This window comes from Asparagus officinalis, chromosome 8 (assembly GCF_001876935.1).
Source record: "Asparagus officinalis chromosome 8, Aspof.V1, whole genome shotgun sequence".
NCBI classification, from domain to species: domain Eukaryota; kingdom Viridiplantae; phylum Streptophyta; class Magnoliopsida; order Asparagales; family Asparagaceae; genus Asparagus; species Asparagus officinalis.
This window is the reverse complement of record NC_033801.1, coordinates 7407797-7424584: the sequence shown is the minus strand read 5'-3', so window position 1 is coordinate 7424584 and position 16788 is coordinate 7407797. Positions and strand designations below refer to the sequence as shown.

The window sequence follows — 16788 nt, the reverse complement described above, 5'->3', positions numbered from 1 at the left end:
TCTGATCAGACAATACAAACAAACATAAAGCACCACAAATACAAACTCCCACTAAAACATAATATCCTCAAATAATACCACACCCATATGAGCAGTATGCTCATGAAAGACCTTAGGTGGCAATCCCTTAGTAAGAGGATCAGCTATCATGGAGTTTGTCCCAATGTGCTCTATGGATATCTGTCCACTCTGTACCCTTTCTTTCACAACCAGGAACTTAATGTCAATATGTTTTGACTTAGTTGAGCTCCTGTTGTTATTGGAATACATTACTGCAGATTTATTGTCACAATATAACCTTAGTGGTCTTTCAACATTTTCCAAAATGCGCAGTCCCGTGACAAAATTTCGCAGCCATATTCCCTGATTGGATGCCTCATAGCAAGCTACAAATTCTGCTGCCATAGTGGAGGAAGCTACTAGTGTTTGTTTGACACTTTTCCATGATATAGCTCCTCCTGCTAACATATAAATGTAGCCTGATGTAGACTTCCTGCTATCTTGGCATCCAGCAAAATCAGAGTCCGAATACCCAATGACCTCTAATTTCTCTGATTTTCTGTATGTGAGCATGTAATCTTTTGTTTTCTGAAGATACCTCATAACCCTTTTGACTGCTATCCAATGATCCATACCAGGGTTGCTTAAGTATCTGCCTAACATCCCAACAATGTACGCAATATCCGGACGCGTACATACCTGAGCATACATTAGACTTCCTACAGCCGAAGCATAAGGAATCTTCTGCATTTCCTGAATTTCAAGGTTACCTTTAGGGCACTGATTGAGACTAAACTTGTCTCCTTTAGCAACAGGGGTGTCACCTGGTCTGCAATCTTGCATGCCAAACCTTTTAAGTACCTTATCGATATAGCTCTTTTGTGATAATCCAAGAATACCCCGAGAGCGATCTCGATGTATCTGGATCCCTAATATAAAAGAGGCGTCCCCAAGATCTTTCATCTCAAAATTCTTTGATAGAAATCTCTTGGTTTCGTGCAACATGCCTATATCATTAGTGGCAAGCAAGATGTCATCCACATACAGAACCAGAAAAATATACTTACTCCCACTGAACTTGTGATATACACAGTCATCAACAATGTTCATCTCAAAACCGAACGAGATAACTATTTGTTGAAACTTATGATACCATTGACGAGGAGCTTGCTTGAGTCCATAGATGGATTTCCTTAATTTGCAAACCATATTCTTTGGGTCTCCTGACACAAAGTTTTCTGGTTGCACCATATAAATCATCTCATCAATGTCTCCATTGAGAAATGCAGTCTTAACATCCATCTGATGTAACTCAAGATCATAATGAGCAACAAGTGCCATGATTATTCTGAAAGAGTCTTTCGATGAAACCGGAGAGAAAGTCTCTGTATAATCAATGCCTTCCTTTTGAGTATAGCCTTTAGCCACAAGACGCGCCTTATACCTCTCCACATTACCGTTTGCATCCCGCTTGGTTTTAAAAATCCATTTACAACCAATTGGTTTTGCACCTTCTGGCAATGGGACAAGTTCCCAAACCTTATTGTCTTGCATAGACTTATACTCTTCATTCATGGCATCAATCCACTGTTGAGAGTTAGAACTTTTCATGGCCTGAGAGAAGTTGATTGGATCATCTTCTAACATTCCACTACTTTCCTCATGTTCTTGGAGAAATACAATATAATCATCCGGAATAGCATTTCTCCTTTCTCTCGTGGATCTCCTTAATGGCACTGGTTCTTGAGGTTGTTGAGTTTGTTCTTCTGGAACAGGGAGTTGTTCAACATTATCATCTTGAGGTTCCGGATTTACTTCTTGAGCAACAACAGGTATAGGAACCTGAATATTGTCAAAAGTAACTGTATGGATTGGATCTGAAGCCAATTCCTCCTCAAAACTAATGTCTCTAACCTTATTTCTCCCCCCAAACTCAACATCCTCAAAGAATGTTGCTGTTCCCGTCTCAAAAATATTCCTTATAGTGGGATCATAAAACTTATAGCCCCTAGAGCGATCAGGGTACCCAATAAAGTAGCTGCTAACTGTTTTGGAGTCCAATTTCTTTTCATTTGGCCTATAAGGCCTTGCCTCAGCTGGACATCCCCAAATATGTAAATGCTTTAAACTGGGCTTTCGACCAGTCCAAAGCTCATAAGGTGTTTTAGCAACTGCTTTACTTGGTACTCTATTCAGAATGTAAGCTGCTGTCTTAAGTGCTTCTCCCCAGAGTGACTCTGGTAAAGAAGAATGAGCAATCATACTTCTTACCATATCCTTAAGAGTCCTGTTTCGTCTTTCAGCTACACCATTCATGCTAGGTGAACCCGGCATAGTGTACTGTGGGACGATACCGCATTCCTCTAGGTATCTAGCAAATGGTCCTGGACGTTGTTCACCTGAACCATCATATCTACCGTAGTACTCACCACCACGATCAGATCTGACGGTTTTAATTCTTCTGTTGAGTTGATTCTCAACTTCAGCTTTATAGGCTTTGAACATGTCCAGAGACTCAGATTTTTCATGAATAAGATATAGGTGCCCATAACGTGAGTAATCGTCTATGAATGATATAAAATATTGTTGACCATTCCAGGATTCCGTAGGGAATGGCCCACAAATATCCGTATGTATCAATTCTAAGACATCCGAAGATCTGTTGGCACCTAATCTCTTCACTTTGGTCTGTTTTCCCTTGATACATTCAACACATACGTCGAAGTCCGAAAAATCAAGGGAATCCAAAATGCCATCAGACACAAGACGCTCAACTCTACCTTTTGAGATATGACCTAAGCGCTTATGCCATAATGTCGCCGAATTTTCCTTATTTAATTTACGCTTAGTACCACGTGATTCCACATGCAAGGATTCATTGTAAGAAGCAATTGTATCAAGCAAATATAGGTTGTCATAAATACTCAAGTAACCGGTTCCCACAACATTTGAATTAAAAGATAAACTGAATTGACTGTTTCCAAATGAACAAGAATAACCTGATTTGTCCAATACAGAAACAGAAACCAAATTCCGTCTAAAAGACGGTACTACAAAAGTATCTTTTAAATCCAAATAATAACCAGTTCCTAACAACAACCTAAAGTGCCCAATTGCTTCCACATCTACCGATTGTCCGTCGCCCACAAAGATGTGTCTTTCAACATCACTTGGCTTTCGGTAGCTCAGGCAACCCTGCATAGAAACACTTATGTGAGTAGTAGCACCAGAGTCTAACCACCAAGTGTTTCTAGGTACTGAAGCTAAATTAACCTCAGAACAGACCAAAGCAAGGAACGTACCCTTATTATCACGCCAGGCGTGATATTTTGTACAGTCCTTCTTTACATGTCCAGGCTTCTTACAGAAGAAACAACCCTGATTATCCTTATGTTGTTTCTTCTCAACTGGACCCTTAGCAGCTTCCTTATCATTCTTCCTTTTCTTGCCCTTATCCTTAGAGGCATAGGCCAAATGAGCACTTTCTGTCTTATCTTGCTTCAACCTGTCTTCTTCTTGCACACAGTATGAAATGAGCTCATTTAGAGTCCATTTCTCCTTTTGACAGTTATAACTGACCTTAAATTGGTTAAACTGTGCAGGAAGAGACAACAAAACCAGATGCACTAATAACTCGTCACAAAGATCGAGTTTAAGTGCCTTAAGCTTTGAAGCAATATGAGACATTTCCATAATGTACTCCCTGATATTTCCTTTGCCCTTATACTTCATTGAAATCAAGCGAGCTAAAAGCGTGCTTGTTTCTACCTTATCGTTTTTCGCAAAACGCTTCTCAATTTCGGCAAGGAAATCTTTAGCCTTAGTAATCCCTTCGGATTCTATGCCCCTGAAGGCTTCCGGAACGCCGCGCTTAATGATCATAAGACTCATGCGATTTGAACGCTCCCACTTCTCATGCTCCTTCTTTGCATCAGGAGTGCTATCCGCATTGAGAGGTTGGGGTTGTTCAGTTCTTAATGCATAGTCAAGATCCATGCAGCCAAGAACAATTAATATGTTCTCTTTCCAAACCTTGAAGTTTGTCCCATTTAGCATGGGAATTGAGTTGATGTTAGCAGAAATTGTTGCAGCAGATGCATTAGCTGAAATAAAACAAAAATGCTCACATCAATAACCATAATCAATAAAATTCAAATAATGACAATCCCCATCCAAGATACCGGCACAACATTAATATCAAGTCTTTGGACAGTAATATTAACTTGTAAGTGATACCTTGTTGCAATGATCAAACATTGACAATAACTCATGTCAAATAATGAAACTATCTTTGGATCGATTCATTAGTGCTGTTTCCACTTTATCGTTTTTCGCAAAACGCTTCTCATTTCGGCAAGGAAATCTTTTAGGCCTTCAGTAATCTCTTCGGATTCTGATCCGCTGAAGGCTTCCGGAACGACGCTTCCATTGATTCATAAGACTCATGCGATACTTGAACGCTCCAACTTCTTCATGCCTCCTTCTTTGGGCATCAGGAGGCTATCCGCATTGAGGGTTGGGTTGTTACAGTTACTTAATGCATAGGTCAAGATCCATGCAGCCAAGCAACAATTAATATGTTCTCTTTCCAAACCTTGAAGTTTTCCATTTTAGCATGGGAAATTAGTGTTGATGTAGGCAGAAATTGTCTGGCAGGCAGATGCATGTAGCTGAAATAAAAACAAAAAAGTCACAGTCAATAACCATAACAATATTCATTCAAATAAATGACAGTCCCATCCAAGATATCGGTCACACATTAATATCAGTCTAGTTGGCAGTAAATATGTAACTTGTAAGTGATACACTTGTTGCAATATGATTTGAACGTTGACAATAACTCATGTAAAATAATGTAGAACTATCTTTGGATCGATTCATTATCACGATGAAACCCTTAATACATTGTCACAGCGCTTATATAATCGTAGATGTGTATACAGTCTAATAAATATTAACCTCCTTTGGGCATTAAATATTTATCACGAAGCATACACACAACATCTCACAATCTCGCTTATGAACAACTACACCCAAGAGAAGAGTTACTTTGGCAACTTCTTGTTTCAATTAATCAATTGGATGTGGAGACAACCTTAAATACCTTAGTTAATTTTCAGATATTTAATAACATAATAATTGAATCTAAAAACCAGAAATAGATTATAATATAAAAAATTAATTAAATCAATGAATTTCAAAAACTTACAATTTGGGGTCATCACAGCTTAATTTAGGGCCCATAACCTTAATTATAAATTAAGTAACAAAATGGACCCATGGAAAAGCCGAGGCATATAAGCCTATAATGACCGAAGTTCCGCTTAACTTCGAACGCCAAGCGATTCGACTGTATTGAGTAACTGAGACCAGCTTAAGTACGACGAACGTAAGGTTCTGATTTGAAAAATGACGCCTATAGTCAACGCTGAGCACGAACGCAATGTTCGACCTGAGAGACCGAACGCAAAGTTCGTTAAAATCATGAACGCAGAAGTTTCAACCTGAGACAGCGAAAGCATGAAGTTCGTTAGAAAATCGAACGCAGATTCAAACGCTGAGTAACGAACGCAGGATGTTCGACTCTGAGAACCGAACGCAAGTTCGTTAAAAAATGGAACGCAAGTTTCAACGAGCAGAACGAACGCAAATGTTCGTTAAAAGATGAACGCAGAGTTCAAACTGAGTCGAACGCATCGATGTTTTGACGCTGAGAACAGAACGCCAAGTTCGTTTAAAAACATGAACGCAGAGTCACCTGAGTAACGTAACGCAATGTTCGTCGCCTGGTAACGAACGCAGATTGTTCGACCTGTGAACGAACGAAAGTTCGTTTAAAAATGAACGCAGAGTTAACCCTGAGGACCGGAAGCGCAAAGTTCGTAAAAATGAACGCAAAGTGTCAACCTGAGTACGAACGCAATGTTCGACCTGGAGAACGAACGCAAAGTTCGTTAAAAAATGAACGAGGTTCAACCTTGAGACACGAAGCCGAAAGTTCTGTGTAAAAATATGAAGCGCAGAGTTCAACCTGAGTAGAAGCAATGTTCGACCTGAGAACGAAGCAAGGTTCGTTTAAAAACATGAACGCAGAGTCAACCTGATACGAACCGATGTTCGACCTGAGTACGAAGCAATGCTTGACTGGTGAACGAACGCAAAGGTTTTAAAAAAATGAACGCATTGGAGTTAACCTGAGAAACGAACGCAAAGTTCTTAAACATGAACTGCAGAGTTAACCCCTGAGTAGCGAACGCAATGTTCGACCTGGAACAGAACGCAAAGTTGCGCTTAATAAATGAACGGAGAAGTTCACTTAGAAACGAGACGAGTTCTGTTTGAGGTAACACTACTCAATTTCCGGGCCATGAACCCCTTAGGGTTTCAAACTTGAAACCGCGCGTAAAACCAAAAAGTCTTTGATTTTTTTTTTCAAAACAGATCCAGAATTGGAAAAAATTGAAGAAAAAATCAAAGAAAAATCCAAAAAATTCTAAAAAGTTACTGTTCACCGGCGCTTTTTTCAGTTACTGTTCATCCGGAAAAACTTTGCTTTCCACCCGGGAAAAAAAATTTCGTTACTGTTCACCGACCATTACTGTTCATCCGAACCCAAAAAATTGAATCTTTAACCAGAGATTTAAGATCAAAAACCTAATAAAACTTAAATCCCTAAGAATTAATCAAGGTGGCTCTGATACCACTTGTTAGATCTACATCATAAACTTGAGATCTAAAACATATAGCCATGATTAATTCAAAGAGATTAACAAGGATCTAAAAAGAGCGGAAGCTTATACCTGAATCCATTACTTGATCTTGATTTTGGATTTTGGATCTTCTAACCTTAGGGTTTTCTCTTTAGCCGAATTTCTCTCTTAGATGGGGGTGAAGAGAATTAGAGAATGTAGTAACCCTAGATTAGGGACCATAACCCCTTATTTATAGATGTTGTACTTTTGTAATTTAGCCCCTCAATAAATCACAATTACAACCTGGTATCTGCACATATAACCCCATGATTATATTTAAATACCCATTAACCCAACTTAATTGATCACTTTAGTGGGTTATTCTGAAAGATAGCAATACACATTGATTAATCATATGTGCCCACAAATAGATTTATTAGATTAAATCCAACAAATACAATTAGAAGGTTCTATCACATGCCATGCGCATGGGAGCAATCATAACTAACCTATGACTTTGCTTTAGTTGTGAAATAGGTTGATTGATTGGTTGCAAGAGGAATGATTGACTTAGAACTTAGTTATTGACGAAAGGGAGCCTCCTTTTTCTTTTTCTTTTTTCTAATTTCAAGATTCTTATACTATAATTATGACTTATGAGCAATTCCTAGCTAGTGAGAATTGAACAATATCATTTTATATTTTTAGTACTTTCTCATAGTTGGTGAATACCCTTCTACGGCTCTTTATATATATGTTCTTATAAATACATTTGAAAGAATGTCTAGCTGGATATCAATTTAGATATCCAGAATAACGTAATAACGTCCTTGTCATCACAATGGAACTCTAGAAGTCATGTTCATGAGACTCAAAGCATGTGGCGTGCTATATTGCAATGTAACAATGTTCAGCAATGATTTTTTTTTTTAAAGAATTATGTGTAATATTTTTATTTACAAGATAAACTGTGCCAGTTCCCAATGCACCATGTTTTTATTAGGAAATCGCTTATACGGTTGTAGGAAATCACTCTTTAATCAAAATAAGCTAAAGCCAACCTCGTAGTGCTAATGATGTAAAGAAAAACAGGATATATTAGAAATAAAGACTGAAAATGATGACGATTAAAGGGTTTTTTTGTGTGTGATGGCAAATATGTTTCTTTCTCATTATGTTGCTGTTCCTCTTTGTTTTCCTTTTCTTTTTCTCTCTGCCTATGAACGATTTTTTTAAGGAACATGAAAAGAGTATCGAGCGGTGATACCGCAGAAAAACTGTGAAGAACATTTCATCAGCATCTGCATAAATATGTCAGTGGACCTTTTTTGCAGAGATTTCAGCGGCCTTCATACCTAACAAGATGGAAACTCATCACAAAACCTACGCTAGCTCCTTCCGCAAAAATTCTGCAACAAACAACCTGAAACAACAGCCCCGAGGTGACTATTCTTGTTTCTCTCAAAATAAATTGAGAAGAATATAACAGTTTATTAGAAGGTTGAAAGCTCAGCTCATTCATTCTGGACATATTTCCTCGAGCAACTTCTCCGTGATCTCGCCAACAGCAACATTCTCCATCTTCAACCGCTTTCTCATCCCAGGGCTCTTCTTCTCAGCAGCAGCGTAAGTCCTAATTAGAGATTCAAACACCTCTGCCCGTAAATCAGGCTTAACCAATTTCAGAAGCTCGATAAATCCTTCAGCACCTCGAACATCTCTATTCTCTTCAAAGTACGACATCAAAGCAAAAATCACTTCATTGGGTGGAACCCAAATTCTACCATGGGTTCTACCCTTCTTGATTCCACGATCAACGGACCTGAGCACAGACTTCATATCCCCGTTCTTTAGATAGTACTCCATAAAGATCTCCCAAGATTTGGCGTTAAGCCTTGCCCCTTTCTTTTTTGCTCGCTTCTTAAAGGTTTCAGCTTTTTCCAACATTCCTTCTTTAAGATAAGCACCCAGCAGAGCATTGACAATCCGAATGTCATATGTTGAGCACTTTGACTCCCATTCCTTGAAGCATGTCTCCGCGCCTGATAAATCATTAAGCTTCACTAACACCTGGATCATGTTTAAGTAGCTTATGTTTGCCATTTTTGGAAATGCTAGCTTCAGCGATCGCCATATCCTATAAACTTCAACTAGGTTTCCAGCTCGTCCGTACAATGTTATGAGGAACTGATAGGCTTCAAGGCTCTCAGTATTGTTCCTCTTTTCAAGCTCTTTTAGAGCGCCTTCAGCCTTCCGAATCATTCCTGCATCTATATATATGGAAGCTAAATTGCTATATGTTGTCCAATCAGCAGCAACTCGTCCATCTCTCTTCATCTCATCCACAACCCTCTCGACACCAGAGACATCTTTCACGGCAGCAAGGCTCCTCATCCAAATGTTGTAGGTGTAACAATCTGGCATTATATCATTAGCCTTCATTTCTTGTATGATTCCAGGAATTTTGTCTGGTTGGTCGGCTTTAGAGTAGAGAGTCATCAAGCTGTTATATGCCATGGGGCTTGAAGCAAATCTCAGTTCCTTCATCTTTTCCATAAGGGCCTCGGCTTTTTCAGTCATTGACTCTTTGCAATAACAGTTGAGTAGAGCTCCGTAAGCTAGGTGAGTTTTAGCAGAGTCAGGTAAATTGATGAAGTACTCTTCAGCGGAGGCAATGCCTCTTGCTTTGCCTACAAGATCGAGGCGAATTGCATGATCGCTATTTGTCAAGTTCATACCCCTCCTAGACATTGTTTCCGAAAGCTGCAGAAAATAAGAATAGCACATCAATGTTTGTATGGAAAGGGAAAACCGGGAAAGTAGATAGCCAACAACTAAAGACTCTTGCAAATACGTCCAGAGCTTAAATATCTAGATACATACCATGTAACGTGGAACATGTAGAGTAATTGCTGAAGTAAATAATAGTCCAGTTGCCCATAAAATATTATAACAGAAAGCCCAATTCAAGCAGATATGCCTTATGGTTCTTAGTATACAATCGGAAAACAAAACATTAATACCATAAAACTGGAAATTAGAAACCTAGAAAGATTCAAACCGATTGTACTCATCCTTCCATGACCACTGTGTTTCAGTAACAAAAGAGCAAAAGACTTGCCTAAACTAAACTGGCACAGAGGTCATATCTTATAAGAAAATTCTGAACTATCTTACCTCGAGGTTTTAGAGTTGAAAAAAACACAAAGAGAAATTAAGTTATATATATGATCATGCTATATCTGAAAATTCGAGAGGCAGTTTGTATGTAGATAGAAGAAAAGCAGCAAAACCTTTCTCTCTGAAATAATAAAAGGCAATTTGCATGTTCGTAGAAGAAAAGCAACAAACCCTTTCTCCCAAATTTGGGGTTGGATATGCTAGAACATAGAAATTTTGGCGCAATCTACATATGAGCAGAATATATAACTCTCAAGGAGGTTAAGAAAAGGAAAGATAGGGCAGGACTTGAACTGAGTAACATTTCCCTGAATGCACCATATTTGCAATGCCTTTAAGGACATAATGGCTTTAACCGCGCAACAGAAGGTAAATGAAATACTAAATGTAAACCAACTGTTTAGGATGAAAATCTCCAACAGAAATCACAACTATAACCATGAGTTCAAACCCTCAATTGCCAACACATTGTTATGCATCTCCGTTGGCCCTCGAGTGAACAAGCGATAGTAGGGGACAAGAAACAAAAAAAGCATAAGGATTGAAAATTATCCTAAAAAGTTGCAAAATGAAAATTTTCAGGTTATAGAAAGTTTCTGATTAATGCAAAAGGCCATATAGACAGATGATCTGGTGTTAACCCCAACAGCATGAAATATACAAAAAATGAAGAAGGAAAATAGAAACTTCTACCCATGAAATGATCAAATCAGAGATAGGCCTAATGAAATCGTATTTGGATATTAATCCTTCAAAAATTCAAAATCAGATTATAGTCCTTCACAAAGTAAAATCTACTTCTTACAAATCCTCTAGTTAATGGTCATCTCCAAAATCAGAAATATTATGTTATTCCTCCAATGATGCTAGGTTTTCAAGTTAATATCCTCTCCTTCAGCCTCCTTTCCTCACATGTTGGAGCCCATTCACTCCGAATTGCAGTGTCTTACTTTAAAGACAGATAGAAAAAAAAAAAGGAACATAACACGATGCATTAATCATCCCTATTCTCCTTGTTTCAAATCAATCCCAGCCTTTCCTCTCCCTTTCTTCTCTCTGTCACCCATCTATCATTTTCTTTTGCTGTCTTCATCAGTTAATGGCCATTCCTTCACTTCTTTTCATATCAAAATAGACAAAGCTTGCATATAATAAGAAACATTATCAACCACAACAAGAAAAAAAATATATACATCTAATCAATGTTTTACATTTAACTTTAGAGAGAGTACATTGCTTCTTTGTGCAAAGATAGAGGCAAAGAAGATGCCTATGATACCCATTTATCTTCATGCTTATGCTCTGGAATCTGATACCTATGACCATTATTTGGTGGGTAAGTGTAAACACACATATAGCTATTTCCGTGTAGCCTTTTGATGGTCACTTGCATTGTTCCAATCAAGAGATTGCAGGACAATTGATCATCCATATGAAATGAATTATAACAACAAGAAAGACTTTATCGACCCATATAAGAAAAAGAGTTCGGTTTAGTGATCAAAGAAATAGATGGATGTGACAGTTAAGAAGAAGAGTACAAAGGTCATTTTACAGCCATAACATGCTTAAGCAAGACTTTTGAATGCAAAAATGTTAACCAAGGGACATAACGTGCAGCTTCTATAACCAAAGGAACTGATTTCCAAATATAAATTTATATGGGGTACTAAAATCCAAATATTATTATTTTTTCCTTAGGCAATTATATCCTAAAACCCTTATAAAGAGAATAGACTGTTCATGGTCATCTTGATGATTTCAACATCTCTTCATATCATTACAAATACGTGTTATCATTAAGTACAAATGTGTGTACAAGTCAGATGAAGGACAAGATTACATTTGAATGAAGGAATAAAGAGGTAGAAATGGCACGCATAGAAGCAATCAAAGAGATATAAGAGCCATTAATCTAAGAAAATAATTGGCCCTTAAAGAAGCTCAATCGAAGAAGATTGGGTCAACGGTGTCTGATGCATGTCTATGTCAGACATGGGACCTGGTTGTAGGTGTTCTTGTCTTTTTTTAGGTAAGGCATCAAAATCATTTGTGCAATCATCAATAAATGACAAATCATTTGAACCCCAGCAATCATTATAATTTATAACAGGAACTTATACATCAGACAAAACCAAATCGAAAAGTAATGAGTTTTTTGACTGCTCTAAGAAAATATATGACATGTGCTTCACACTCGGGTGGAGATCCTCTACATCCTTAGTTGTAGAGAAAATCACCAATCACATCTCCTCACTCAGTGGACCCCATAAATTATATTAATTATTAAAATTATATAAAAACATTTAACGGGATCCATTGAGATAAACAAATAGGAGTAGTCCACAAAGCTAATGGCAGGCTTTAATGATAGAACTAAAACTCTTAACTTCAATAATTGTGGATGACCAATCAATGTAGAAGAGGTTGAGACCTAAATCGTGATCCCAGTAGAATCACCAGTCTTATCATTAAAATATTCCATTCCGCCTACTACAAATGTTCTACGCTAATTACCATTTTCATATTTAGATTGAAATATCCCAGAAGTGGGATACAAAACTGAACATCTGTGTAACAGAGAATTCGCTACATCACAAGGTCAAAAAGGAAACTTCTGAGTTGAACCACTAAGGTTCAATAATATCTAGCGCAACAAGTACCAATACCAAAAAATTTTACCATTAGAAAGTGCAACTTCCAAGGGAAGTGTGACGGATGAACATCATATAGAGGATGCTATCATGGGATCACAATATAAGAGAGAAAGAGTATACTACTAAAAACAAATTAATTGATGTAATAAATATGAAATAAGTTTTTAAAAATAAAAAGAGCATACAATGAAAGCTTTCTGACTGCATGAAGAAAGTGTTAACAAAAAGCAACTCAAGAACAGGCAAAATAAAAGTATTCCCTCAATAACCAAGTTCAAACTCACACCTGTTAGCACCTATGCCACCAACCTACACATTTAGTATTTTTAACCTTTTTTGATCTTCACTGATCAACAAACCAATAATGTCACGCTCCGAGCCCGCAAGCCCATTGGTGTAATGTAAGTCGTGGGCCTCATTGAGAGCAACTCATAGTTTGGCTCAATCCACCGCCAAAGGGTGCTAACACTAGTTGCTCTTGAACCCTTTGACTTCACTATTTAAACCATTTAAAGTCTTTTAGTTTTCCCGGGGTGGGACTACCTGGGATATCACAATCACCCCACCTTTAATATACGACATCCTCCTTGCGGCATCACAATATACGACATCCTCGTTACGGCATCACAATTAGCACATCTCAGTGTCACCGTCAAGCGATTTGGACTCTAGAGGTAGCTCCTACGGGCTTCAGAGATGGCTTCAACCACTCTCACGTGTAGCACTTAGTCACACATAACACTTAGTTGCATACTTCTGGCTGGCTAACTACTTTGATACAATTTGTCACGCCCTAAGCCCCCAAGCACGTTGTGCAATGTAATTCGCGAGACTCTAAGACAACTCATTGTTTGGCTCAATTAACTGCCAAAATGTGCTAGCACTAGTTGTTCTTGAACTCTTTGACTTCCCTATTTAAACTTGCAAAGTCTTTTAGCTTTCCGGATGTGGGACTATTTGGGGTATCACAAATAAATTAGTTAAAATCAGCATTTTCCACCAAAAACCTAACTGAAATTCTAGGTCCACGAACGCCACGATAAGCATTTCCTAAAAGACCCCTTTGCAAATTTTTAACTTTCTTCAAAGTTAGCTACTGCTTGAAATATTTTAAAACCTTCACAGGGCCCACATCTTATCCTCCATTAAATCATATTTCCTTACTTTATTAATGTCTCATGCACCAAAATTTCTTCAAAGAGATCATGGCCATCACATACGGCCATGCATAAATATATTCTTCTAAAACATTGATGCACTACTGGGCAAACCGGTCAACCAGAGCCTAGAAGGTAACCTGGGTATATCCCTTTAGAAATTGGCCAAATTGTTCTTTTATAAACATTGTGAAGTTGTTAAAATGTTTAAGAGTATCAAACTTGGAAGTTATTAGTTATTACCAACTGCAATCAAGATAAACTAAAACTTTCTTGACTCCATATCTATTATGTGTTCCAGACATTCAGTTGTAGATGAATATTTGCCATGTTGGCTTAATTTTACTACTCCCCTTTCTTATTATACTCTTGGTATTTCTTCATGCATATTTGTGACTACTCGACAAAGCATTCAAATAAACTGATTTATCATTCCACATGCCTACTGGTGCTTCAGGCCAATTTGATTAAGATGTGTTGCCCTCAAATTGACACAATGACAACTCTTAAGGCCTAATTGTTCAAAAGTGGAAAACAACCAAAGGCAAAATGTTTGTCAAAGCATTGGCCTATTTTGAGGAGGATTGCACGTTAAAACTAGCTGCATACCCAATTTGAGCATCTGCCTTCATTAACTCCACTTTGAAAACTTCTAGACATTATCAACGGCTTTCATGGAAGTTAAAAGAGATAATTCAACCCTCCAAAGGATAGGGGATTTGCAACACGAATGTTGTATCAGAAATGACTAATCACTACTATGAATTCAAGGTTTTAAAATAAACTCCTTTTTGTTGAGTAGGGGTTTACACTCTCAGCAAAATTTTTACAATTATTTACAGATATCTCCCAAGTGCTAGGAGGGTGTAGCTAATTATCACCCCGATAATATTTTATTAGCACATATATCCTCTTTGGCATGTCTTCAGTTAGCTTTAAACTCCCATGGTAATTATGTGATAGTCAAAATCAGACACTGTCGAAGAATATCGCCACAAACTTCTCGCGTGAACTTAAAAGCCATGAGAAAATAACTACATCTCGGGAGTTTTTTTTCTCTCCAAATAACCCTAAATTTAACACTCAGGAGCTTTTTTCCAAATTTTCACTTCAAGGCATTATGTTAAACAATCGATTTCACCATGTTTTAATTCTCAGGAAAGCAATTCTTAAAAAAGCTTATCCTAGTTCTCAGATCCAATGTATCATACTGCAATCAATTCATTCATCCAAACACACTAATCCCCCTAAAAACCAAACGATGCCTCGAGGACCCAGCTCTCTCCCAAATTTTCACTCCCAGGGATTACGTTAGCAATCAATTTCAACATGTTTTAACTCTACATCTAATTCATTTGAAATCTGACTGATTCTCAGATCCAATGTCTCATTATAACGCAATCAACTCATTCATTCGAAAAACAAAACGATACCTTGAGGGCGGGGCGAAATCGCTTCCGATCGCGGAGTTTCTTGATGGAGACGCCGACCTCCCACTTGAAGACTCGCTTCCTGCTCTTGAGGAACTGCGTCAGCTCCTTCTTAACGCTCTCCGGCGAGCTCCCCTCTCTAAAGAGCCGCTTGTAGAGCGCCTCCTCCAGGTACTTGCTCGATCGCTTCGTTATCAGCTTCGTCCTCGTCGACATCGCCGTCGTCGCCATTACTAAGTCCTCAGTGATCCCCCAGGGTTTTTGGTTTCTTGACGGTTGTCGAAGCTGAGGCTAGGTCTCGTGAGGTTTTTTCGAGTGGAACGGGTCGGGTTTTGGTATAGTGCGACTTGATCCGCTTGAAGATCCATTTAGGGGTCGTTTGGTTTGCCAAAAAAAAGGCTGAATTATCGAAGTTTTTGAGCAATTTTAGTCCCTTACATTAACAATTATTGCATGTTAGTCCTCAATCTTCGAAATTGCATATTAGTCCCTCAAATCCTGTAAGGTCTTACAAAATGGTCCATCTGTTAGTATTCTAGTTAAAAATCTAACCATGAAGGGGTTAATTCCTAACCCAATATCTACAATTACTAAACTACCCATCTCTCTGACATTTTCAAAGATTTATGAAGCTCAATTTTGGATTAGAGTTCTTTTCTGGCCATTGTAAAGGAAGAACTTAAGTGGTTTGGATCTTTTAAGCAGAAGGGGTTTAAACCCATTAAGAAATGGGCTAAGGACCAAAATAGAGGGGTAAATTGGTCATTTTGCCTCCAATCGTTAGATTTGACAGAATATTCCCCTCAAATCTAATGTGGTTTAACTTGAAGATCTTGGCAAGACACAATAGGATTAGATGGACTAATATGCATTTTTCTAGATTTGAGTAACTAATAATCAATTATGTAATATTTAACCCTCATTAACTAATTTGGTTTTAATGGCTTCTCCGAAGATTTTTTTTCGTATTAAAAGTTAATTAGTTATGCACTAACATATACTTTTTCAATACTATCGAAAATCTCTTGCAAAAAATGGCAACCCCCTCCCCCTCCCCCCTATCTGCAAGTGAGAAAATGGGGGTATTTGGCTAATTTAGGGTTAGTTTTACTCTTGTCTTATCTTTATTATGTCATCTGAAGCCCTTCCACTTTATCTATACGTAGCCACATCAGTCTTCTAATATCTCTAAAATTATATCAGGCAAGGTTATATGCTATCTACAAGTGTAATTTTTTCGTTGGCAGCAAAAATTAGGTCTAAGTGCATATTTGATGAACTATAAATACTATAAAGTTGCTAGAGAAACTATTAAGTACCAAACCGATTAAGAGGAGTTATAAAAAAAATACCAATTTAATAATTTAGCTCCCAAAAAAGCGAAGAAAAGTATTATGAGAAATAAGTCTTTATAACACTTACCTTTCTTTTGTTTGGTTCTCACACTAAGACCAAGAAGAAAGGTCTTATCGCATATGACTCATAGTTTATAAAACTCATTTCATAATTTTTTTGTTGAGAAAATACGAAGAAATCATATTTCCTTCCTCACTTTCTTTTTTTATTTGGTTGGCTACTTAGAAACCAAAGAAAAAAAATTTGGGGGGGAAGGGCTACGGGAGTGGGGAGGGGGGAGAGATGACGATCAATTGGGTTTTCCCCATCTACTTAC

General features: G+C 37.8%; 1 protein-coding gene across 1 annotated transcript; it reads right to left on the bottom strand.

Moving 5' to 3' along the window:
* On the bottom strand, nt 7957-15419 carry LOC109819920 (pentatricopeptide repeat-containing protein At1g60770). The gene is made up of 2 exons (XM_020385903.1): nt 15120-15419; nt 7957-9455 (listed from the first exon to the last, which is right to left on the bottom strand). Exons 1-2 carry the CDS (start codon nt 15345-15347, stop codon nt 8211-8213), a joined length of 1473 nt encoding a protein of 490 aa, XP_020241492.1. The 5' UTR covers nt 15348-15419; the 3' UTR covers nt 7957-8210.

Excerpts from the sequence above, each read along its gene's own strand:
- LOC109819920 (XM_020385903.1), bottom strand. The coding sequence starts at position 15,347 with ATGGCGACGACGGCGATGTCGACGAGGACGAAGCTGATAACGAAGCGA. Across the intron at positions 9,456-15,119 it reads GATTTCGCCCCGCCCTCAAG|CTTTCGGAAACAATGTCTAG; the intron begins GTATCGTTTTGT and ends TATTTTCTGCAG.